Raw genomic sequence first — 18,208 nt, forward strand, 5'->3', positions numbered from 1 at the left:
TATATTAGTAAGGACTTCATTTTGTAAACATTATAAAACATATATATATATATATATGTGTGTGTATATATATATATATATATATATATATATATATATATATATAAAAGTACTCCCTCTATCTCATTTTATATGAGGTATTTTGACGCGACGCAGAGTTTAAGAAAGAAATGAAGACACGACACAAAGTTTAAGAAAGAAATGAAGTCTTTTACCAAAATGAAGGATATAAATTTGTGTGGCTGTAAATCATTTCATTAAGGATAAAATAAATATTTTATAGCTAAATTGTTACTTAATATAAAAATGTGTCATTCTTTTTGGGACTGATTAAAAAGGAAAGTAAGTCTTATAAACTGGAACTGAGGGAGTTTAGCAAAAGGGAACTTAAACAAAATGTAGATAACAAAGTAATTGTATAATGTACAATATTTCACTATCTCATTTTGTGAAGCTGTAGATCACAATTTTTTTTACCGCTTTTTCTATAATGGTTGTGCTGTGAAACAATTGCAATTACTACTAGATTGCAACCAAACCGCATAGGATCATTCGGAGAAAATCTCCCCCTTATCAACGATTTTTTCATACTCAGGCTCTAACTCGAGACTGCGGATTAAGAGATGAACAACTTCATCCGATGAATGAATGTTGTTATATTCAATTTACCATCTCTATCTCTTTTGGCAGCTCATATATTTTGTATTTGCTTGGAATTGTTTCCCGGATATGTGTGGCGATTTAGTGCTTCATGCTGCTGGCGGGGGATCTTGGTCTGTTAAATATGACATTCGGATATCAAAAGGGAGAATTCACTTAACTTGGAGTCATTTGTGCTTCACAATAGGTTAAAATTTTGTGATGTCAGTGTATTTGAACTGATTAAGGGCACTCATCCCATTTTAGATGTCACTATATATTTCGTGCAGCCGAGAGGAAACCAACGCATAAAATAGTTCCATGTTCTCAACCCAAAATAGTTCATTGAATGAAACTGAATCTTGAAAAGAAGCAGAAAAGAGATTCTGATGGATTCATCACTTCAAAATTTGAAGGTGGGGTAATAGCTAATTATAAAGTATTCAACTGTATACTGAAAATGATAGCATTAACTCTTTAGAATGCATTATAGGTACTTTCTTGATCATTTCAATATATACTTTAGTCGCGTTGGCTTGAATTTTTGCGAAAGAATTCAGTGAAGGCATAATGAGGCATGTCCAACAAGCTAAATCTTCTTTAATGGGAAGAGTGGTAGCCATAGAAATAGTTATGGCATATCAAAAAGCAAAAATATTTACATCTAAAAATCCATTCTTCTTAAGCTTTATGCAATCATCATATGTGTCTCTGGCCTGAGGCCCGATGCAATTGGTAAGATAGTTATTCATTGATATGTATATTTTAGTTATCTAAAACAATATCTGACTAATTATTACATGATGAATCTTTTTTTCCATATGATAATGCATCCTTCAAACTGACAAGCACAACATCATCAATATCTAGGAGTTTTTTTCCCAGTAGATAGAGTGTTGTATTTCATGTTTCAAGCAATTGACAATGGACTGTAAAATGCACTCTTGGAATAACAAACACGAAGTTCAGTACTGGTTGGAAGGAGTTTGTGCTGGAGAACAACCTAAAAGTTGGCGATGTTTGTGTCTTTGAATGGACCCGAACTTCTGTTCAGTGTTGATATTTCGTTCTACTGAATGTATTTAGGATTGCTTGATCACTTGTTTAGTTTCCTACTTTAAACTCTTATATATATTATGCTTAGATACTATATGTGTTTTGGAGATAATGTATATTTGGATCTCTATGCCTCTCTTTCTTATTTTAGTTGATGAAATGTCGGATTTACTGTGCAAGACTAAAGCTGCATTCAGCTCAAAAATATCATTCAAAATAGTCCTATCTATATTACTGTTAAGTTCAATTTACTTACCAAAAATGAAGAATATGGAATGTTGTACCACTGGATTGACAATTCCATATTTCTTTTAGCAAGTGTTTAATTTGATTGTTTTAAACCTTTTATCACTATCATTGCAATTGAAACGTAATATGATAATCGTATTAGTTGTAACGCCTTGTCTTGGGATGCAGACAAGATTAATGAAACGGAAGTAATCTCTCGTCCTTAAGAAATGAGAAGGTATATTCATTGCGCACTTTTTCTTAGTGACTCCTTGGTTTGGGACAAAACTAGGGAAAAGAATAACCTACTCACAAGGGCTAAGGAGAGTGTTGATCATAGTAAGAGAAAGCCAAGGTAGTTAGGGCCTCTTCTTTCTTGTGGATTTGGTGGTACTTTCCTTCCTTTGTTGCGAGAAGATAGAAAAAGACTCACACCATTGCCACATAAGGGGATTTCCCTATTATAGTATTTGAGAATACATTTGCTTTTTTGTTAATTATTTTTTCAGAATTTAAGTTTGCAGACTATCTCTGTATTTGAGTAGCAAACTTGTATTAGAGTATGTTTTGATTTAAAAAATATTCATACACTACATATACCTTTTGAATAATTCAAATTTATGAATGAACTCAAAAATATATATTGCTTAAATATTATTTCAATATCCTAAAAAAAGATGATATGATAAATTTAAATATGTTCCTGCAATCGCCGCAAATTTCACTAGTTATTATAAATAAAATGTAGAATAATAGTGCGAGTGTAAATACGTGGCAATAGGGTTAGGTGAATGAGTCTTTATTAGAGGTCAAAAAAAAGAAAAAAAATCAATCTTTTTTCATTCCAAGACAAAGCAATAGTAGTCACATTCATGTTAGTGTAAATAAGTGGTAATTAATAGGGTTAGGTGAATGAATCTTATATAGAAGTCAAAAAGAAAGAAAAGAAAAAACAATCTGGTTAGTATTCCAAGACAAAGCAATATAATAGTCATCACTAATATCATGTGATGAGTGAGATACAATAGAATCCTCGTGAGACAAGCATTGCATGGTTCTCCTGAATCAAACTCCTATATATAATAAACAAGTTCTTCAACAATTTCCCATCCTACCATTTATCATGGCAAACAAGTTCCATGGATCTTCCTTAAGGAATTCTTCTCCCAACAACCCTAAGTTCATCCAAACCATTAACTCATCAGATGAATTACGCCGTCTGGGAAGTAATTAATTGTAATCTAGTCCTTGTAAATTGTTGATTTAGTCCAAGATATATGTTAAACTAATTGTATTTGTATGAAACTAAATTTGCCATTTCTTTCGCACACAGAGGATTCCAGTAGTATATGCCAAAAAAACATTCCAAGAACATGTTTAACCCCGTGTTTCTTGAGGCTCCCCATGGAAAAGCATGTGAGATTGAAGTGGAAAATTCTCAAAGCCAATGGATGGAGTGATTTTGGGACTATTACTCAATAAGCATCAGGATCTTATTAATGTTCACATACAACCCGCGTTCTCACTCTTCTATAGCTATATATGATCAGAGTGCAACAAAAATTGAATATCCAATAGATCAAGATATTGAATCAGATGAGAAGAGGAAGATATTCCAGTTGCTTAAGCTAATGCTAATGTAATGGAGGAAGAGATTCCAGTTCTCCAAACTAATTCTAATGTAATCGAAGAACATATTCCAATTAACCTTCAAGCTAATGCTAATGTTATCGACGAAGAAGAGGAAGATATTTCAGTTAACCTTCAAGCTAATGCTAATGTAATCGAGGAAGAAGAGGAAGATATTCCAGTTAACCTTCAAGCTAATGCTAATGTAATCGAGGAGGAAGAGGAAGATGTTTCAGTTAATTACCTTCAAACTCTAATGCTAATGTAATCGAGGAAGAAGAGAAAGATGTTTCAGTTAATTATCTTCAAACTAATGCTAATGTAATTGAGCAACGTAAGTACATTTTAACTGCTTTATTAGCTATTAATTAAGTGAATCCATTAGTAGTATATCGTACTAGTTGTTATACTTATATCAAGTTGTTGCAGATAAGGAGGTTGGAGAAGCTATTAGTAGAAGTGAAAAAGTTGGTCCAAATAATTATAGCAGTCGACACAAGCTGGTGGACTTAAATGGTGACAATCCGTTTTTTGAAATGGTTATAAAACAAGCACATGTTACTTGTATGGAAAGGTTTAATATTTTGTACATTGTGTTCTCAAATTCTCTAGATTTTGCACATGCTAGTTCTTTTTCCTGAAAATCTAATGCTCATGTTTGTTTGATGAAAATATTTATTAGACTATCCCGTTGACATTCTCCCAAAGAACAGACATAATCAACATGAAGAATATGAGGCTGGTTAATGAAGAAGGAGTAGAATGAGGAGTGGAAATAGAGTATACTAGGAGTATGGTTATCATAAAAGGAGGATGGACTGCCTTTCAAAAAGATAACAAGATACCTAATGGTGAAACTTGTCGCTTCAAGTTGATTCGTGGCCCTATTGCAAATGTTTTGCAGGTTCCGAAGATCCCAACACCCCTTTGCTTGCAAAAAATTAGCTACAATTTCTTTGGATTGCATTTTGGCTATTTTAGTTTGTCTTAGGAAGATGCTAGGCAAATATTATATTTATTTGCTTTAAAAAGACTGACAAACTTGCACTTAATTTGCTAGGGTATCAAATTTCAGATAGGTTTCTGCATAAATTATCTTCTTATAATTGCAAGTATATGTATTCATCAAGTGCTCTAGTAAGCATTTTATTTTGTAAACGTTATGGAATACAACTCTTGGTTGGTTTTGGCTTACATATATATTTAAACTATTTTTTCTAATCTTCAAGTAAATAGTAAATGAATTACTATTTTGTATTTTAGAATAGTTATAAGTCACGATGGAAGAAAAGAGAGAAAAATCTACCTTATCACTTACTAAAATATTGTGTTTGTCTTAAAATAGTTATCGCGTTCTGTTTCTCGAGACCTAAATCCAGTAGCCCCACCAGATAAAGGAGGATTAGAATTAAGCCAAGATTGAGGGATCAGAAGAGAAAAAGAAGTCTTTCGAAACATACTAATTTCTCTTTATCCCCTTCAAGATGGATGAACAGTTTGCACTTAAGCCTTAATAAGGATGAACAACAAAATTATAAGAAACTATGGCAAGAGGATGAAGAAGGTGACCACATATTATTAATTATCATCTAATCAAGGAAAAATAAGAATCTATAAAGTTTGGACACTTTCCATTAGATGGGCAAAAAAGAATAACCTCAACTATCTAAAAGAGACATTGATTATACTGTGGAGAGTGATTGAAAAAGACAATCAAATGGCGCACTTCGAGAAAACTAAAACTCTAAATACCCTGGTGAGTCTAATCTTAAGTTGGAGCAAGAAGCAAGGGACTAGGCGCATCTTCAGTTACTTAGCTCACGACTATTATATAACAAAGTTTTATAAAGAGGAAAAGTTGCCGCAAATTCAACAACAAGGACCTTGATTCATCAACATGTAAATTTTATATGTCAAAAAGTGAGATTCAAATTTGTTGCCTTCGAAGTTTGAGAAAATATCAACCTTACCTGTTTCGACAACTTCACCTTTCTTCTCATTTAGAAAGTCTACTCTGCCCCCTTAGAAATCAGTAGGTGTTTGTTGATTTGTAGTTCAAGAAAGAAAATGTGTTCGCTTATCATGTTCATTTCAAACTCAATACTCATCTAAGTTATGGTCATATTTTCGCATCACCTTTTTTTTATGTCATTTCTTTTGATTACTAAATACATTAGTGTTGAAAAAATAAAGGAAAAAAAACACTAATTAAAAAGGAGAAACTGGAAATAAGTATCCAACAACTCCATACATAATTGCTATTTATAGATTGATACAAGAATAAGGTAGAAGGGAATAAAGGTAACATGTAGTTAATTAAGTGAGAATACAAAGGTATGGGGTTTTTATATAACTCAAGAGGTTTATTTAGATGTAATTTTTTTTATAATTAGCAAACGAATTGATTATTGAAAATAATGAAGTAATAAATTCAAAAAACATATTATATAAAGGATAGTAATAATTTTGTAGACCATAGAGATGTGTCACATCATCTTGTCTATATCTAGCTTTATAATTATGTATGTAATTTATGGTATTTTTTTCTCCTAATGAGGGTAAAGATGAAGATTACTTTATTCTCCCATATATTCTATAAATGTGTTGGATTTAGTTTTAATTAAATCTTTTAACTCATATTTTATATAGAAGAGCTTTTTAAATTCAAGAATATGTACTTAAATCAAAAATAATCTTAAGGACATTGTCATCGACACACCTCAAACCGTAAGTATTTTTTTAAAGGAGGTCATTTAAGATTGGCTCAAACTCTTAATTCAAAGTAGACGTGTTTGGAAATTCAAACCACCGAAATGTTAGAACCACGAGAACTATGAAGTGTCGTGCATGATATTTCCGTAATTTAAGCATAAATCATATATCATATATATATATATAAAAGAGAACCATAGGCCCGCCTACGTGGCGCCACCAAAAGCAAGAATTTCCTTTTAAATTTATTAAATTCCTAAACTAGCTTTCCTCTTCGATGAAAAGATGTGACTTTTATGAAAAGTTGCGACTTTAATGAAAGGTTACGACTTTTATCAAAAGTTGTTACTTTTATGAAAAGTTATGACTTTAATGAATAGTTGCTACTTTTATGAAAAGTTGTAACTTTTATGAAAAGTTGCGAATTTTATGAAAGGTTGTGAACTTTTCAAATAGTTGTAATTTTTGTGATAAGGCACACTAAAGATTTGTTCACACTATCCTTTATTGTCTATAAATAGTAGGATTTTCTCTCATTTTAAACAACAAAAATTCTGATCTTCTTCATCTATATGCGCAAAATTAAATATTTTATGTACTTTAATTTTGTTGAGTAGCTTACTAACACCATTGTTTTTGCATCAATAAGTTGGTGAATAAAATCGTCCATCCTGAGATGATGTAATTCTTTAAACCTCTTGTATTGGAGGGGAATAGTTTTCTTAAAGGGGGCATTGTGCATTAAGTGGACGCAATTTTTTTTCTTTATATTTCATTCTATCTTTACATATCCTGATGTGTTTTTTAACACTCCAAAATTTTATTCTTATGATATGAATTGTTGTTTTTGAGTACATATTTTAAACTCTATTGTTTATTTTTCTGCAAAGTTATTGTCTCCGGTTAGATTTATCATATACACATATCGTACAGATATTCATTGTGTAGAGAATAATTATTGTACTCAGTTCCAAGAATTCATGGGTTGATATTCTATATTAAATTCTATAACTTAAAAGTACTATATATAACCTTATATGTTTACATATATATGAAATTTCTCAGTTATCAATTGAACAAATTCATTATGCAAGTTCAAAAGTTATAATTGCTTTCATTTTCAAGCGTAATTTCTTTTTAAATATGTTAATATTTTTTTAATTTTCTCCTAATAAATATATCACAATTGTGTAATCTATGCAACTTAAATGTTTCTTTTTATTAGGGAATGTCTTTGTATATATATACTTATTTTCTTCTTTATTTTCCTTTTAATATTGATTAAAGAACCAATGATTTAATATTTAGTGATTAAATCATTCAGTAGAGGTTCTTGAGTTATGTAATAACGACAAATAATTAAAATCCTGTTGGAATATTGCTAATATATTTTAAGAACCTATTTTCCCATTATTTTTAATGTATGGATATTAGAGAAACAATTATTTGCAAGTATGATTCAATTATTATTTATGACCTCGCGAAGTGCAGATAAATTACCTAGTTAATTTTAAAGTTGAAATTTGAAAATTTGAATTTATGAAGTTGTCATATTTAAAATTTGCATTTATCTTTGAACATATATTTTACTTGGAAATCAATTAAATTTTTGTGAGTGAAAGTGAAAATTCTCTAAAAAAGAACCAAATTTTGAAACTTGAAAATTATTCAAACATAGATTTTCAAAATTAATCCAAATGTTATGGTCAAATGGTGAATTTCATTTTTTCATTGAATTTATTAGGGAAAAATCTCTGGTATACCTCTTTTGTCTCATGAATCATGACAGCATAATTAGTTTTTCCAATAAAAACTTTATTTTGTGCCTAAACATGGTGTAGTTGTATATTGGCATCTCGTAAGTGCTTTGATCCCATCTTCTTTGTTTAATTTGTCTTTTTAATCTTGAATCCATCGGTTGATTCCCAACTCTATGTTAGTGCTACTCTACTTTCCTCCTTGTCAATTGTGGATTTAAATCAAACAATTAGTAGTCTAAATCAATTAGAATTTATCAAATCCAACGTAAGAAGACAAATTAAAATTCATTCCCTTGACAAAAATATTCCTTTTCACGATCAAGGCTAGACATATTTTTGAGCGTGAAACAATCGAGGTTCTCACAAATTGCATATATACAAAAATGACATGTCTTACTTTGTTACCCTGTAAAAATTGAATCTTTGAACTTTCATTGGTAGAGGCTAGATAATGAGGCACAAAATGTGCAAGATCTACACCTCATTCTTTCTATAAATGCGGACAATTTAAAAAAGGTCGAATAAAAATATTGTGTCCATTGCCAAGTGCCTAGTAGTCACGCTTCTATCTTCATTCCTTTATTGTCAAAGGCGCCTTTAAGCCATTAAAGAAAAACAATACTCATGCAAGGATGATAGGCAGATGATGATATTCCAGTTGGCTTCCAACCTTATGCAATCGAGTTAAAATAGTAAAGCATCTTATCTGATTTATTAGCTATGAACATAATGAATATGTCATCTCGTTTCATTAGAATTTATTAGTAATTACTCCCTTGTTTCAATTCATGTGATAAAATTTGATCACTTAATGATTACAAATATAAAAGATCGTTGTGGAAATAAGAGATTATAAACATGAATGTCATAATATTTATATAGCAACAAGGACTTTAAAATTTGTGATCTTAAATATAAAAATAAAAGATTTTAAACCAATTTATTTATTTAAAATTTCAATTAATATTAAAAAAATCAATTGAACACAAATGTTGTATCTATTTAGAAAATGAGGTTTTCATTGAAAAGGTTTCCTTGATTGGTTCTATAAATAAGTGAACTTTCGGCTGTGGTGTATGTAAAAAATATGACACTACTTGAGCCTAAGTCAACCCCAAAAGCTAGTTCATTAGGGGAGGATTGCCCAACTGACGCGTGAACCAGGAGCTCAAACAATGATGGACCTAACTCTGATACCATGTAAAGATATGATACCTAGACCTAACTCAACCCAAAAAACTAGCTCATGAAGGAAGGATTTCATACTCCATATAAGGAGACAAACACCGGTCCACTGCCCAATCAATGTGAGACTTTTACCCACTCCATCGGCATATTCAATTGCACATGGGTTTTAGGCTTTGTTGTGTTCTGATAAAAAATTGCTTGTAATCCCTATGACTCTTGAAAGAAAGTAATTCTTCACGCCTCAAAGCCATAATTTCTCTATTGTTTTTTTCTAACTTAAATTATTACGTGATGAAATTTTGGTTCTATATAATAATGCATCCTTCAAATTAACACACCATAAAGCCGTCAGTAGCTAGGAATTCTTTGCCAATAGACATAGTAACATGGTACTTCAAGCTAAAGGAGTTTGTGTTTAAATGGACCCAAGCTTCTGTTAAATGTCATCATATTTCCTTCCGCTGAATGAATATAATATTATTTCACTTGTTAAGTACTCTAAACTCTGATGTATATTTTGTTCACCTACTTTGTGTTAGTTCCTTCCCTTTTTAAAGGGAAGTAAACAATGTATCTATGGATCTTTACTTTAGAAAGAGTTGAGCATGTACTATTTTAGTAAATATATATATAAGATATATGTCAAAGAATATTCTTAATTGGTATCAGGATCTTCGAACTTCAATCAAATCATCACTAGGTGGATAAAATATAGAATTATTGTCTAAGTCATGTGGATCACAAAATGAATCTATAATTTAAACTCCACTAGTTGATCTCGAAAAACCAAATCAATTGGATATAACAGAATTGTGACTTGCTTAATTAAAACCCCAAAAACTATTGTCATCAAAACTAATTTACGAAAGAAATGTTGCACTTTCTCAAATGCCTCCCTTTCTTGTTTTAGCTTATGAAAGGCCTGATTAGCTGCGCAACACTAATGGCACAATCAACTCAGATTACTATTCAATTTGATTTAATAAAGAAGATGCAGTGTTGTACTATTGTATTTCTTTTAGTAAGTGTTTCATTTGATTTTTTATACCTTATGTCACTAATACTGCGATTGCAACTTAATATGGTAATTGTATTAGTTGTAACCCTTATCATGAGACCAGACAATATTAATGAAATGGAAAAAATATCTCTTCCTTAAGAGAGGGTTAAAACGTATATCCATTACATACTATTTCATAGTGCCTCCTTGGTTTGAGATGAAACTAGGCAAAAGAAAAAACCTACTCACAAGGGTCAAGGGGAGTGTAGACTAGAGTAAGAGAGAGCCAAGTCAGCTAGGGCCTTACATCATGCATTTTCTTCTTTCTTGTTGGTTTGGTGGTGCTTTCCTTCCTTTGTGGCGAGAAGATAGAAAAAGACTCACACCATTGTGAGGGGGCTTGCCCTATTCTAGTATCTCATAATGCATTTGCCTTTTTTTGTTGAAAATATATAATTAATATTTTTAATTTTTCTTTCGATTAGTTTTTAAGAATTTACGTTTGCAGACTATCTTTGGATTGGAGTAGCAAACTTGTATTAGTATATGTTTTGATTTTAAAAATGCTCATACATGCAACACATTAGTGCAACTTACTGTGTTCTTTGTTTACTGCATTTACCAAGTCAAAACAGTCTTAGAAAGTGGCCTGAAAGTTAGGAACTTTAGGAGTTTGTTTAGTGGAATAAAAACACTATGAGTTAGGAGTTATATTAGAAGTAGGAGTCAATTAATATAAAGTTAAAAAGTATGCTCTCTATTTTCTCCTGTATTTTTCAGTTATTATTTTTGGTATTCAAGAAGAGCTTTTGACTGCTTGTTTTTCTTTCCTTCTTTCCTGTTCCTGCACCTTCCTTTTGTTATATGGTATCAAGATCCAGGTTGAAGGAGGAACTTTTTTCGTTTCAGTCTTCTTGTCTGTCAGTTTATTCTGTTGGAAAAGTTTGAAATTGTGAAGGGAACACTTTTGTTGTCTGTAGCAATGGAAGCCTTAAACGGAGGAAGTACTCAATATGGAATGGAAAAATTTGTAGGAACTAACTCCAAGTATTGGAGAATGTGTATGGAAGTATACCTTCAAGGTCAGGATCTATGGGATTTGATTGTAGGAACTGATTCAATAATTCAGTTGATACTCCTAAGAATGCCGAATCACGAAGGAAACTGAAGACCAAATGCGGAAAAGCTCTCTTTTCTTTGAGGACCTCTATCAGCAAGGAGTTTATTGATCATGTTCGTGATGTTAACTCTCCAAACGAAGTCTGGGACACACTCGAAAGGCTATTTACCATGAAAAACACCAGTAAGGCTGCAACTTTTGGAGAATGAGTTGGCAATGTTACAACAGGGAGGTATGTCAATCTCAGATTACTTTTTGCGAGTTTTTGTGCTGAAATTTCAGAGATTGATCCTGAAGAGAAGATTAGCGAGTCACGCTTATGACACTATCTTATTCGTGGATTGAAAAAGGAGTACAGTCCTTTTGTCACTTCAGTTCAAGGCTGGCTGCAACAACCATCTGTTGAAGAATTGGAGAACCTGCTTTCTAATCAAGAATCCTTAGCTAAACAAATGGCTAAGAACCTTGAATATGATAATGTTCTGTTTTCAAAAGGTAAGTCAAATAAGAAGAACACATCAACTTGGAACAAAAATAAAGAGAAAGAAAGCTTGTCTATCTTACTTCAGTTTGTCTTTCATGGTTGCGGAACAAGAGTCTTCCTCGAAAGATTTGGGCTGAAGTTATTCAATGTGGATGCCATGTGATAAATAGGCTTCCTCCTTGGACAGGTACACAAAAAGACCCTTTCAAAATTCTATATAATCAGAAGCCAAATGTGAGCTATTTTCGAGTTTTTGGTCCAAAGACAAATAAGTTTACCATTTCTAGGGGTGTGGTATTTGATGAAGTGTCATCCTTATTTTCTGCTCAAAAGATTTTAGTTCTTGGAGATTATCAAAATAATTTAGAGCTATTATTTCCAGAAAGTAAATTGGCCAACACCTAGTAATGAGGAGGTAGAAATTGTATCTCCGAGTCAAAACATTTCTAGGGAAGGAGATGGAGAACATCAAGCAATGAGAAGGTCAACAAGGGAGAAAAGGCAACCAGACTACCTCAAAGATTATGAGGTAAAACTTCAAAATATTCTGTGACCTCATGTTTCTTTACAGGAGCATCAACTACAGGAACCACTAAGTTATGAAGAAGCAAATGGTTGTCCAGATTGGGAAAGAGCAATGCAATAGGAGATTGATACTTTAGACAAGAATGAAACCTGGGAATTGGTACCCAAACCAAAAAAATGTGTTCCAGTTACTTGCAAATGGGTATTTCACTTGAAGAAAAAATCAGATGGTACCATTGACAGGTTTAAATCTCGTCTAATTGCTCGTGGGTTCTCTCAAAACTATGAATTAGATTATGAGGAGATGTTTAGTCCGGTGACGAAGATGGTGACAGTAAAGTCACTTATTTCTCTAGTTGCTTTCAAAGGTTGGAATTTGTGGCAACTCGATGTAATGAATGAATTTCTTTATGGAGAGTTGGATCGAGAAGTATTTATGGAGAGACCTCACAGTTTTGTCTCTAAACAATTTACAAGTCATGTTTGTCTTTTAAAGAAAGCTCTATATGGCCTCACGCAAGCACCACGAGCTTGGTATGGTAAAGTTGTGCAATACCTAATCTTTTGTGGTTTTAGAGTTTTTGATTTGGGTTCTATTTTATTTATGAAATTAGAATCAAGTGTGCATCTCCTCATACTATTATATATTTATGTTATGATAATAACTGGAGATAATGAATCAGAAATTTCTAATTTAAGGACGGACTTGTCTGTTTGTTTTGAGATGAAAAATTTGGGACAGATTGGATGTTTTCTTTGTTTGGAAGTGGAAAAATCAGATCAAGGCTACTTTGTGTCTCAAAAAGGTTATAATGAGAGTATCATAGAGCTTTTTGGCATGGGGAGTCGAAAGAAAAGGCTACTCCAATGGAGCCAAATCTCATGTTGATGAAGGATGAAGGCCAGTCTTTGAAGGATGCTATGATGTTCCGACAACTAGTTGGAAGTTTGATCTATCTGACTATCACAAGGCCAGAAATATATTATTCAGTTGGTGTTGTTTCTTAGTTTATGCATAGTCCAACAACTTTTCATTTAGATGCAGCAAAAAGGATTTTGCGATATGTGAAGGGATCTCTTAGTCATGGACTTTGGTACAAGAGGTGTGCAATGTATTTATTGAGTAAATTTACTGATGCAAATTGGGCAGGTGATTCAAATGATCGTCGCTCAACTTTAGGTAACTGTTTTAGTACTAGATCAGCAGTGGTTTCCTGGTGCAGCAAGAAGCAAGATGTTTTTGCTTTGTCTACCATCGAAGCTGCATATATTGCAGCAACCATGGCTGCACAAGAGTGTATTTGGTTAAAAAGATTAATCAAAGACATGTCCCACAAAGTAGACTATGCTGTGCAAATCAAATGTGACAACGAAAGTGCTATCTAACTTGCGTCAAATCCAGTTTTTCATGCTCGAACGAAGCATATTGAGATCCGCCATCATTTTGTTCGTGAGAAAGTTCTAAGTCAAGAGATTGAACTGACAACTTTTTGCACCAACACTCAAGTATCAATATTCACTAAAGCTTTGGAGAAGTCTAAGTTTCAATACTTTCGAGATGCTCTAGGAGTTGTTGATCGTGAGCTTTCACTAAGGGGGAGTGTAACAAATTAGTGCAACTTACTATGTTCTTTGTTTACTGCATTTACCAAGTCAATGTCTTAGAAAGTGACCTGAAAGTTAGGAACTTCAAGAGTAAGTTTAGGATTTTTTTTAGTGAATAAAAACACTATAAGTTAGGAGTTATACTAGAAGTAGGAGTCGATTAATATAAAGTTAAAAAGTACGCTCTCTGCTTTCTCCAGTAATTTTCCGTTAGTATTTTTTCTATTAAAGAAGAACTTTCGACTGCTTGTTTTTCTTTCCTTCTTTACTATTTCTGGGCTTTCCTTTTGTTATAATACATTGCATATACCTTTTAAATAATTCACATTTATGAATTAACTCAAAAATATATATTGCTTAAAATTTATTTCAATATCCTAAAAAAATGATATGATAAATTTAAATATATTTCCACAATTTTCGCAAATTTCACTAGTTATTATAAATAAAACGTAGAATAATAGCGCGAGTATAAATAAGTGGTAACAGGGTTAGGGGAATGAGTATTTAATAGAAGTCAAAAAGAGAGGAAAAAGAAAAAAGCATCCCAAGACAAAGCAATAGTAGTCACATTCACGTGAGTGTCTGCTTTCCTCATGAGACAAGCATTGCATTGTACGCGTGAATCACAACCCCATATATAATAATAAACAAGTTCTTCAACAATTTACCATCCATTCTTCAACATATTCCATAGATCTTCCTTTGGGAACTCTTCTCCTAACATTCATCACCCTAAGTTCTTCCAATTCATTTCTTCCTCACATGAATTATGCCATCTCGTAAGTACTTTCTTTAATATCAATCTTGGTTTTCCTCACAGTTTCCCAATTGTAATTTTAGTCCTTCTTAATTGTTGATTTAGTCTAAGATATATGTTAAACTAATTATGTTGTATGAACTAAATTCAAATTTCATTCGCACACAAAGGATTCCAGTAATATTTGCCAAAACATTTTGCAACAACATGTTGAACCCCGTGTTTGTTGAGGCCTATGGAAAAGCATGGGAGGTTGAAGTGGAAAATTCTCAAGGCCAAATTTGGATAGCCAAAGGATGGAATGATTTTTGTGCCTATTACCGAATAAGCGTTAGGAGTTTATCAATATTCACATACAACCCGCATTCTTACTTTGATGTTGCTATATATGATCAGTATACAACAGAAATCGAATATCCAATAGATCAACTTATTGAATCAGATGAAGAAGAGGATGATATTCCAGTCCTCCAAGCTAATGATAAGGTAATCGAGGAAGATATTCAAGTTAACCTTAAAACTAGTGTTAATGTAATCGATCAAGGTAATTAAACGTGTTAACTGGTTTATTAGCTATTAGGTGAATCCATTTAATATATGTGTCCATAAGACTTTTTAAACTTGTGGTCTTAAATATTCCATAACATTTCGGTAGGAATTATATTGAAGTAGTTGTTGTACTTATATCAATTTGTTAAAGATAAGGAGGTTGGAGAAGCGAATAGTAGAAGTCAAGAAATTGGTGCAAAGAATAGCAGTCGATACAACTTTGTGAACTTTCATGGTGACAATCTGTATTTTGAAATGGTTATAAAAACAGGCACATGCTTCTTGTATGGTAAGGTTTAATAGTTTGTACATTGTGTTTCCAGATTTGCTAGATTTTTCATTCCATTACATACTAACTATTTTTTGTGAAGATCTAATGATCATGTTTGTTTGATGAATGTGTTTATTAGACTATCCCATTGATATTCGCCCAAAGAACAGACATAATCAATATGAAATATATGAGGCTGGTTAATGAAGAAGGATTAGAATTAATGGGGAGTGAAAATAGAGTATAATAGGAGTATGGTTATCATAAAAAGAGGATGGACTGCATTTTAAAAGGATAACAAGATAGCTAATGGTGAAACTTGCCCCTTCAGGTTAATTCGGGGCCATATTGCAAATGTTTTGCAGGTTTAGATGATCCCAACACCCCATTACTTGCAATAATTTAGCTACAATTTATTTGGATTGCATTCTAGCAATTTTAGTTTTTCTTAGGAAGATGCTAGGCAGATGTTATATTTGTTTTCTTTAAAAAGACAGACAAACTTGCACTTAATTTGCTAGGGTATCAAATTTCAATAAGTTTCTGCTTAATTGCAGTAGTTATTTCTAAACGCGCTTATCGTATGAATAAGAATTTTGAATCAATAGTTCAAGATTCTTGCGATCTTTGAGGGATTTTGCAAAGAATTTAGTGTTGGGCTTGTTACCCACACATCAATCATGAGTTTCACTTTCAAATTCATCAATGAGATTGTGTATATTGAGGATACCGATTAAATTCTTGAGGTATCATTTTTCATTCTTGAGTTAAAATGTTTGGTTGAGTTCATTAGGCGAGGATCTTCTTAATGAGCTTTGTTCTTGAGGGTTTTCAAGTAGACTTTCATGCAATTAAGGTGGGAAAATGTTGTGAACCAAATTGACCCTGTAAGGGCCCACGGGCTATTAGAGAGTTTCATTTGGGATCCAGGCCCATTTACACTTTGTTAAAAAAAGACCAGGATTTCAAACAACAGTTAATGAAAATTATGTTGAAGCTTTGGCTTTTAGTTATCTCTGATCCCTTTTCTCTGTTTTGATATATCATCCCCTTCTTGTTACCTTCTTCTATGTAATTAATCAGTCATTAGTATGTTATTACTTTATTGTGTATATTATACGTTGTAATTTCTATCCTGTGAATATTATATAAATCAGTGTTTGTGTTGGAAATCGAGTTTGTTACAGAAAACAAATCTAAGAGGATTTGGAAGAAACCATTTGATTCTAGGTTATTAAGGGCAGAAAATTAAGAAAACAAAATTCGTAAAAAAATTTGGAAAAGGACTTGGCGCACCACACCAGCAGTGCGCCTAAGCTGCTCATCTGAATGTTTAGAGGATGGTTCCTTGCGCCACTCTGTGCGCCAGGTCTATTCGAGTTTTCATGGTAGAATATTAACGTTTTAATTTCTATTTCAAACATTATATCAATAATTTATCTTCGATCTTAATTGACTTACTAAAATCTCTTATTTTAAAGCTTACTTCCTAATCAATATCCACTATTGCTAACAACATTTTCTTATTATTTTTTCTTTTACAAATCCAACAGAGGATTATTGGTGTTCACAAGCCCATTGTTTTACTTTCCGGAATGTTTCCTTTTCTAATTTCTAACTTCAACAATGGTTAAACACTAATCCTTTATTGGTTTCTTGAAAGAAAAAAAGTAGTAAAAATATGTTGAGAACTATAATGGCGGTAATATACGAAACAAAGTGTAAAAATACGTAGTTTCATGGTAGCTATTCCTAAACGTGCATAGGATTTTTAGAGGAGTTCAAAAGGAGAAAAAGGGAGAAAAATTTCAAGTATTCAAGATTCCTATGATCTTCGAGGAATTTCGCCATGGATTTAATCCTTAAAAGGTATGTAAGATTTTATTGTGTTGGGTTCGTTCACCCACAAACCAATCATGAGTTTTACTTTAAAATTCATCAATGATATGGAGTATATTGAGGTTCTTGATGAAATTCTTGAGTTGTAAATTTTTATTCTTGAATTAAAATTATTGGTCAATTTCTTGAGGCGAGGATCTTTGTAACACCCCGTAGCCAAAACAGACCAAAAAACAGCTTTAAAGAAAAAATAATCTGCAGGTGCAACCAACGGTGGCATTGATGGTCCATAGGTCAGACGGCGCTCCGTCTTGCAGAACCGCCGATGGGATCAGAAACTCCCAAAAATTTCAGCTAAGAAAATTGGTTAAGTCTTAAACGAAGGATGGACTTACGGTCGGTAGGTCAGACGGACTGTCCGTCCTGCACAATCGTAGAGGGGATCAGACACTCCCAAAAATTTTAGCCTAGAAAATTGGTTAAGTCTTGGACGACGGACGTACTTACGGTCCGTAGGTCAGACGACGGTCTGTAGTCCGTGACCTTTGATAGAGACCCCCATTCACCCCCTCTCTGACAAGAGCTATGGATGACCAGCACGGTCCGTAGGTGGAAAAAATTTGCAGACAGTTAAGGGAAAATGCAGTTGGGTCAACATTAAATGGTCATAACTCTTAGCACAAATGAATTAGGCGTCCCATGACTTAACCACAGATATATAACTGAATTATTTTTTCATAGCCACCGACCATTCTAAAATCAGACCTCTGAGTAAAAAGTTATGTCCATTTTAGTAAAGGCTTGTCGAATAGGACCAGTCGACGGACCCCACGTCTGGGTGTC

The 18,208-nt window shown here is 32.7% G+C and overlaps 1 protein-coding gene and 1 pseudogene across 1 annotated transcript; both read left to right on the forward strand.

The window, feature by feature from the left end:
• The first annotated feature begins 2,974 nt into the window (after positions 1-2,974).
• Positions 2,975-3,820, forward strand: LOC114077152 (annotated as a pseudogene).
• Positions 3,821-14,913: 11,093 nt separating this feature from the next.
• LOC114077153 (B3 domain-containing protein REM20-like) lies at positions 14,914-15,555 on the forward strand. Its single transcript, XM_027916841.1, has 2 exons — positions 14,914-15,250; positions 15,407-15,555. The coding sequence occupies exons 1-2, from the start codon at positions 14,914-14,916 to the stop codon at positions 15,553-15,555; spliced, it is 486 nt and encodes a 161-aa protein (XP_027772642.1).
• The last annotated feature ends 2,653 nt before the right edge of the window (positions 15,556-18,208 follow it).

Source organism: Solanum pennellii, chromosome 5 (genome assembly GCF_001406875.1).
Source record: "Solanum pennellii chromosome 5, SPENNV200".
Taxonomy (NCBI): domain Eukaryota; kingdom Viridiplantae; phylum Streptophyta; class Magnoliopsida; order Solanales; family Solanaceae; genus Solanum; species Solanum pennellii.

Bases quoted from the DNA above. Each gene is read 5' to 3' on its own strand.
- LOC114077153 (XM_027916841.1), top strand. From the start codon at position 14,914: ATGTTGAACCCCGTGTTTGTTGAGGCCTATGGAAAAGCATGGGAGGTT. The intron at 15,251-15,406 runs GTAATTAAACGT...AATTTGTTAAAG, and splicing joins TGTTAATGTAATCGATCAAG to ATAAGGAGGTTGGAGAAGCG.